General features: G+C 53.0%; 1 protein-coding gene across 1 annotated transcript in view; it reads left to right on the plus strand.

Annotated features, from left to right (window-relative positions):
• The window catches only part of QRICH2 (glutamine rich 2), a 22,673-nt gene that overhangs the window by 8,121 nt on the left and 6,363 nt on the right, over positions 1–8,189 (plus strand). The window contains exons 6-12 of the mRNA XM_029212417.1: positions 108–1,346; positions 1,948–2,033; positions 2,706–2,803; positions 3,318–3,432; positions 6,638–6,898; positions 7,608–7,730; positions 7,819–7,893. Coding sequence (XP_029068250.1) covers positions 108–1,346; positions 1,948–2,033; positions 2,706–2,803; positions 3,318–3,432; positions 6,638–6,898; positions 7,608–7,730; positions 7,819–7,893 — 1,997 coding nt within the window. The remainder of the gene's footprint in view (positions 1–107; positions 1,347–1,947; positions 2,034–2,705; positions 2,804–3,317; positions 3,433–6,637; positions 6,899–7,607; positions 7,731–7,818; positions 7,894–8,189) is intronic.

Here is an 8,189-nt window from a genome sequence, read left to right on the forward strand (position 1 = left end):
GCAACCTGGTACAGGTCAGCCTGGTTTGGTGCAACCTGGTGCAGGTCGGCCTGGTTTGGTGCAACCTGGTGCAGGTCGGCCTGGTTTGGTGCAGCCTGGTGCTGCAGGTCAGCCTGGTTTGGTGCAGCCTGGTGCTGCAGGTCAGCCTGGTTTGGTGCAACCTGGTGCTGGTCAGCCTGCCTCGGTCCAACCTGGTGCAGGTCACCCTGGTTTGGTCCAGCCTGGAGTGTATCAGCGAGGTTTGGTGCAACCCAGTGCAGGTCAGCCTGGTTTGGTGCAGCCTGGCGCTGCAGGTCAGCCTGGTTTGGTGCAACCTGGTGCTGGTCAGCCTGGTTTGGTGCAACCTGGTGGTGGTCAGCCTGCCTCGGTCCAACCTGGTGCAGGTCAGCCTGGTTTGGTGCAGCCTGGTACAGGTCCACATGGCTTTTTTCAACCTGGTGTATCTATGCCTGGCTTGGTTCCACCTGGTACATATCCACCTGGTCTGGTACAGCCTGCTGGCTATCCACGTGGCTTGGTCCAATCTGGTGCCTGTCCACGTGGTTTCATGCAGCCTCGTGCCGATCAGCGTGGTTTGGTTCAACCTGTAATAGATCAGCATTGGTTGAGGCAGTCTGGTACAGATCGAGGCTTGATACCATCAGGCACAGAGCTTCATGGCTTTCCAACATACCATGCAGATCCTCGAAGTTTTATATCACCACGCCCATACCAGCATGATGTGGCACCTCCTGGCAGAGATCAATATGGTCGGGTGTCACCACTCGTAGCCAGTCAAGGTTTGGCATCACCAGGTATAGACCGAGAAGGTTTGGTACCACGAGAGACTTATCAACAAGGTTTGATGCGTCCTGGCCCAGACCAGCATGGCCCAAAACCATTACGCATGGGTGTGGGATCTGCACGCCAGGATCAACAGCATTTGGAAACACCTGAACCAGAGCAGCATGACCGGGCACATTCTGTCCCAGACTCCCATGGCCCAGGGTACCAAGGTGTAGATCAGTATGTCGAGGTGGGTTTGGATCCAAATGAAATACGTGACTCAGTCCAACCTGGAGTTTCTGTTCAGACTTCCCCAAGCCAAGATGCCCCCCTTCTCAGGAGCACACACTCCCTTGACTGTTTATACCGAGGCTTATCAGAAAGGAGTGATGTTCAGGGTGAGAAACGTGATTCACTGGATAAGTTGGCTCCTAGCTTCCCCACGGCAGTGGAAACATTTCGTCTGATGGGAGAGCTTACCAGCCTCTACGTGGAGCTTAAGGAGAACATAAAGGGTCTGGATGATGAACAAGCTGGCCAAACAGACTTGGAGAAGATCCAGTACCTGCTGGCACTGATGGGTGGGTGCTGCGTGCCCAGAGGAGAGGCTGCTGTCCTCCTCGCTTGGTTTCATCCTTCTCTCTCCCTGGGCCTCTGCCTGAGGCCCTGAAAACAGCATTTCCATTCTTAGCCATTCTGGGTTCTCCCATAGCCTTCAGGGTCCAAAAGATGGGATTGAACCGGTAGGAATAAGGGAGCCTCAGGAGAGGAGTGAGGCAGGTTCTTATGCCTTTGCCAGACTCTCTGGAAAGCAGCTGGGAAGATGTTGGGATGAAGGGAAAGTGATTTCACGGGGTTGGGCAGGGAGAGAGAATGTTGAAAAATTAAATTTAACCTTTGCACATTCACAATTCTAGCCCCAGAGAATAATTAAGATTTTAGAGTTGGGTGGAAATTGTGGGTAAGTGGTCCCACAGCCCTTTAGGATATTAAGCATTAGGTGGACTCTTTAGAGCTAAGAACGCTTATCCCCTAAAAGGACACTCCTTTCTTCCCATCCCCTCTCTCCAGCCCCCAGGAAAAGCAGATAAATGACATGTGTTGTTCTTGATTGTGAGGGCTGGGATTGGGAGCCCATGGGGAATCTGACGCTTCTGACTCTAAGGCCTCGATTCTCCATAGTCAAGAAGTCCATACCCGCTGACCTGCAGGAACAGCTGAAGACCTTAAAGGCCTTGACCAAAGAAGTCCAGCAGGAAAAAGCAAAAGTAAGTAAGGGAGGGTCCTCCTACTTGGCCTTCAAGTGCCAATAATCCCTTTCATTTGCATTTGGATAGATTACACAGTCCTTTCACTTTCATTATTATCTCACTGGATCTGTACAGTGCCCTCAGATAGGAAGCACACCTCAGGTATCCACGTGTTTATTTCCTGGATCTAAAACCTGACATTCAAAGCTATTAAGATTCAGTTGGGCCAACAAGGAGACCTGAGCTCCTTTCATTACATGTGGCCATTTCCAATAAAAGCCACTGTCACTGGAGCAGCCTTGGAGCCAAGTTCGTGGGACCGTCTGGGACCAGCGGTCATGGCGAGGGGCTGCTGGGTCTTCAGTCATTCTTTTAATGCTAGCTACCTGCATCCATGGGATGGATGGATGGGTGGATGTTAGGAAGGGACCTTGGGCTTTGCCAGAGGGTTGGATAGGATTAGGGAATGGGGGTGACTCCCTGGTGGTCCAGTGGTTAGGCGCCTTCACTGCTAGAGGTCAGGGTTCAATCCCTGGTCCGGGAACTAAGATTCCCACAAGCTGCGTGGTGGGAATTTTTTTTTTTTAAAGGATTAGGGAATGGGGGAGGGGCTTGCTGGGGCTGCAGAGGTACGTTCAGAAAGCAGAGATATCAAGCCTGCCTGACCCTCCTCTTCCATTGGATTTGTAGCTGGAGAAGGTGAACAGGATCCTGGAGGGGGAGGGAGAGCAAGAAACAGGAAAGGAGGTGAAAGCTGGCCAGCTGGGCCTGCAGCTGGGTATCCTCAGGTAAAATCCCCCTGCCAAATGCAACTTCTGTCCTGGTATCACATGTTCTCAGCCAAGGAGGTGATAGAAGCCTTTGGTTCACTCATCCCTGAACTGACCACTATCTTTGACCCGCATTGTGTCTGCTCTTCAGGTTGTCTGTATCTAGTTCAAGTTGCTAGTGGAAGTTTCCCAGGTCCTTAAAACAGCTCAGCACCAGGGCTTAGAAGAACCAAAAAAAAAACACCAAAAGCCTCTTAGATTCTGTCCCCAGTTGGAGGCTTCGGAGCATTTGCTGGAGCCCCTCAGAGCCGTCTCTGTGCAGTGCCAGGCCTCACCCCCTAGAAGCCTCTCAGGCCAGCACACTGGGCACCCACCTCCACGACAGGCGGGGCCTTGGACCCCTTAGACAGAGCTGGAGGGGAACGTGAAAGAGCCCCGTCTGCCTCCTCCATCCCTGATGGCCGGGGCTCAGCACTGCTGGGCCCAGGCCCCTGGGCCGGTGGTGGGGCCGGACCATCTCTCGTGCATACAGAGTCACCGTGGCTGACATCGAGAAGGAGCTGGCGGAGCTGAGGGAGAGTCAAGAACGGGGCAAGGTCAGCATGGAACATTCGGTCTCCGAAGCCTCCCTTTACCTGCAGGATCAGGTGAGGATTCCACACTCTCCAGCCACAGGGACTAGGGCCCTTCGCAGAGCTGGCTGTGGACATTGGGGATAGTAGACTCTTACCTGATATATAATTTGCAGGTATTTTCTCCTGTTCTGTGGGTTGTCTTTTCACTGTCTTCAAAGTGTCTGCCTTTACATCTTTTGTTTTTTAATTGGAGTATAGTTGATTTACGATGTTGTGTTAGTTCCAGGTGTACATGCCTTTACGTCTTGAGTGTTACGATCCTTGGTCACCCCAGAATGTTCCCAGCGAGGAGCGCTGGACTAGGAAGAGCCTCTGAGTGCTCGCGGAAGGATCAGATGGGCAAAGCCACTGGGCCCAGGGGTCCCATGTCAGGAGCCCCTCTGTGCTAGAGGCCCCGTTCTGGGCCCACTCCAAGTTCGTCGGGACAGTGGTTTGCACCGTTTCATGACGCAGAGCTGATTGTCAGGCCGGCAGGAGGACAGCAGTAGATAGTGTGTTAGGCGTCATCTGTCATCCCAAAGCTCACACCTGAGCTCAGCAACCTCCGGGGCTCCCTGGGGCCACACCTGGGAGGGCATCCACTCCCTGCTGGGCAGGCTCGGCCTCTTGACTCTTCAGAAGCGTGTCAGCTCTTCTGGTGGCAAGAGTCTTGCTGAGCTCGGGCGAAAGGGAGCCTGGCTGAAAATACATACGTGTAGAGGAAATTGGGAAAAGCAGAATTTCCAGGCCAAGCGGGCAGTCTGGCCGGGGCCACCACCTGTCTGTCTTTCTGTGTGTCTGTCTTTGCCTCTGTGTCGCCTTCCTTATCCATCTCTCTCAAATACCGCACATCTCTCTTCCCTTCTGCTCTCAGCCAGCTTTTTTATCTCTCACACACAGTCCAAAAGGGCTGCCCCAGGCCTTGCAGTGTTACGCGCTTCCAAGAAAGGGGGCCGTAGGTTGGTGCAGTCCGTCTCTAAGCCAGGACAAGACGTCACAGGTCTTTGGCCAATCGGGTGTGTAGCTGGGACCAATCATTTGTGGGGACAAACTGGACAAACTGGGACCATGGGATCCAGAAGAGAGCAGGAGGGTGAGCGGAAGGAGTTTGTTCCCAGCCGGGCCATGAGAGACCCCTGTAGTGGTAGCACTTATCACATTCTCTCTCTCTTTTTTTTTTTATTGAAGTGTAGTTGATTTACACTCTTATATCAGTTTCAAATGCACACCATAGTGATTCACTGTTTTTATAGATTATATTCCACTTAAAGTTATTATAAAATAATGGCTGTATTTCCCTGTGCTGTACAATATATCCTTGTGGCTTTTTTGTTTTACACATAGTAGTTTGTACCTCTTAATCTCCTACCCCATCTTGTCCCTCCCCCTTCCCTCCCCCCACTGGTAACCACTAGTTTGTTCTCTAGCTCTGTTGAGTCTGTTTCTGTTTTGTTATATTTACTAGTTTGTTTTATCTTTTAGATTCTACATATAAGTGACAACACACAGTGTTTGTCTTTCTCTGTCTGACTTATTTCACTAAGGATAATACTCTCTAGGTCAATCCATGTGGTTGCAAATGGCAAAATTTTCATTCTTTTTTATGGCTGAGTAGTATTCCGTTTTACATATAAACCACATCTTCTTTATCCATTCATCTGTTGATGGAAACTTAGGTCGCTTCCATATCTTAGCTATTGTAAATAGTGCTTCCGTGGACATTGGGGTGCATGCATCTTTTCGAATTAGTGTTTTCATTTTCTTCGGATAATATATACCCAGGAGTGGAATAGCCGGATCATACGGTAGTTCTATTTTTAGTTTTTTGAGGGACCTCCATACTGTTCTCCATAGTGGCTGCACCAATTTACATTCCCACCAACAGCGTAGGAGGGTTCCGTTTTCTCCACACCCTCTCCAGCATTTGTTGTTTGTAGACTTTTTGATGATGGCCATTCTGACAGGTGTGAGGTGATGTCTCGTTGTGGTTTTGATTTGCATCTCTAATGATTAGCAATGTCGAGCATCTTTTCACGTGCCTGTTGGCATCTGTGTGTCTTCTTTGGAACAATGTCTGTTCAGGTCTTCTGCCCCTTTTTTCGTCAGGTTGTTTGTTTTTTTGATACTGAGTTTATGAGCTGTTTGTATATTTTGGAGATTAACTCCTTATGGGTCATATCGTTTGCAGATATCTTCTCCGATTCCATAGGTTGTGTTTTCTTTTTGTCGATGGTTTCCTTTGCCGTGCAAAAGCTTTTATTTATTTATTTAAAAGAATCGATTTTATTTATTATTTATTTATTTTTGGTTGCGTTGGGTCTTCGTTGCTGCACGCAGGCTTTCTCTAGTTGTGTGGAGTAGGGGCTACTCTTTGTTGCGGTGCGCGGGCTTCTCATTGCAGTGGCTTCTCTTTGTTGTGGAACATGGGCTCTAGGCACGCAGGCTTCAGTAGTTGTGGCATGCGGGCTCAGTAGTTGTGGTGCACAGGCTTAGTTGTTCCGGGCATGTGGGATCTTCCCGGACCAGGGATCAAACCCATGTCCCCTGCATTGGCAGGTGGATTCTTGACCACTGCACCACGAAGGAAGTCCCCCAAAACTTTTAAGTTTAATTAGGTCTCATTTGTTTATTTTTGCTTTTGTCTCCTTTGACTTAGGACACAGATCCAAAAAATATTGCTACGATTTATGTCAAAGAGTGTTCTGCCTATGTTTTCCTCTAGGAGTTTTATGGTTTCCAGTCTTACACTGAGGTCTTCAATCCATTTTGAGTTTATTTTTGTATATGGTGTGAGAAAATCACATTCTCTTATTGTTATTTATGTTCTAGATGGGGACAGAGCATGTGTGAGCCCACCCTTCGTGTCCCCAGGGCCTGGAGCAAGGCCTGTGTGTCGGCAGGGTGTTTGTGGACTAACGGACATCAGCTCTGTAGGATTTAGCTAGAGATGTGTTCTCACACTGCACCAATGGGCTGGCTGGAGAAAGGTCCAGAAGCCTCCTTCCTGAAAGGGCTTTATCAGCATCTGTGCTACCCTCCCTGGGAGCTCTGGTCACTATTTAATGGATGGAGGTCGAGCGCCTCCCATGTGCTGCACACCCTGGGAGGCACCGAGGCCGTGGGACGGCCCAGATCACAGCAGGCCAGGGCAGAAAGCACTCGCTGGTGGCGACCGCGTGGATGCGGCGTAGCTGGGCCTCGCTCACTGCCCTGCACCCGCCCTCTCGCCCGTGCCCAGTTAGACAAGCTCAGGACGATCATCGAGAACATGCTGGCCTCGTCCTCCACACTGCTGTCCATGAGCATGAGCGCGGCCCCGCACAAGCTCCTGACCACCCTGGCACCCGGCCAGATCGACCCTGCGGCCACCTGCCCAGCCTGCAGCCTGGACCTGAGCCACCAGGTCAGCACGCTGGTGCAGCGCTACGAGCAGCTCCAGGACATGGTCAGCAGCCTGGCTGCCTCCCGGCCCTCCAAGAAGGCCCAGCAGCAGAGCCAGGTGATGCCGCCTGCTTTCCTCCGGTGCGGCCGCTCACGGCCCGCCTGCACGGAGCCCCTCGGGGAGTCCCCGGGGGAGGGATGTTTGGGCCACTTTTCCATGATGGAGCCCTTTAGCGACCGCACGGAAGTCCCTGGTCTTTCCGTAGGGTCGCAGCGAGGGCAGCTGTAGAGCTGGCTCTGGGCATGGGGCACCACGGGGAAGAGCTGGCTCCGTGGGTGGGGACAGCACGGCTGGCTGAGGGGTGGAGCAGTGCCATTCACATGCCTCGGGACGCTGGCGGGGCCTTAGGATTCATCGCCCCTCCTTCATGCCGCTCTTCTGGACTCCTTCCCACTTCCCCTCCAAAGGGCAGGCCTGCTGGTGGGGCAGGGAGTAGCACAAGTCCCCGAGGCCTGCCTCTTAGACTCCAGAATTCAGATTCAGCTCCGGGTGGGTGGCGAGGCTGTAGCCCACACCCCAGCTCTCAGGGGAGCAGCCCACCACTCCTGGGCCTTGAGACCGCCTCTACCGACCACCCACCCCGGTGGACCAGGTCCCTCAAGGCTAGTCCATGGGGAGGTGGGGAATTGTGGCGGCAACTGAGGAGATCCAGAATGGGGTCTGCAGTCGTCCTGTCTGCCGGGTGGTGTTTTAAGGGCTGACTTACCAGGGGCGGCAGTACCCCTGCGGGTGCCCCAGGGAGGCTGCCTTTGTCCTTCTGCTGCAGGATGAAGAGCTACTGGGCCGCGTGCAGAGCGCCATCCTGCAGGTACAGGGCGACTGTGAGAAACTCAGCATCACCACCGGCAACCTCATAGAGGACCATCGGCAGAGGCAGAAGGACATCGAAGTGAGGGCGGGCAGGGGGCTGGGGGCGGGGCCGAGGCGTGGCCCCAGTTCCTCCTTGTTCCTTATTCCCTGCTCGCTCGGCCTCCCAGGTGTTGTACCAGGGTCTGGAGAAGCTGCAGAAGGAAAAGGCCAACAGGGAACACCTGGAGATGGAGATCAATGTGGTAAGGCTAGGCCGAGGGGCCACCCTGCGTCCCAGGGAGGTCCCACCGCTCGTTCTTCAAAAGGCTGAGAGAGGGGCTTCCCTGGTGGCGCAGTGGTTGAGAGTCCGCCTGCCGATGCAGGGGACGCGGGTTCGTGCCCCGGTCCGGGAAGATCCCACATGCCACGGAGCGGCTGGGCCCGTGAGCCATGGCCGCTGAGCCTGCGCGTCCGGAGCCTGTGCCCCACAACGGGAGAGGCCGCGGCAGTGAGAGGCCTGTGTACCGCAAAAAAAAAAAAAAAAAAAAAAAAGGCTGAG

The sequence above is a fragment of the Monodon monoceros genome, unplaced genomic scaffold (genome assembly GCF_005190385.1).
Source record: "Monodon monoceros isolate NGI ecotype Baffin Bay Population unplaced genomic scaffold, NGI_Narwhal_1 Super_Scaffold_9, whole genome shotgun sequence".
NCBI lineage: Eukaryota > Metazoa > Chordata > Mammalia > Artiodactyla > Monodontidae > Monodon > Monodon monoceros.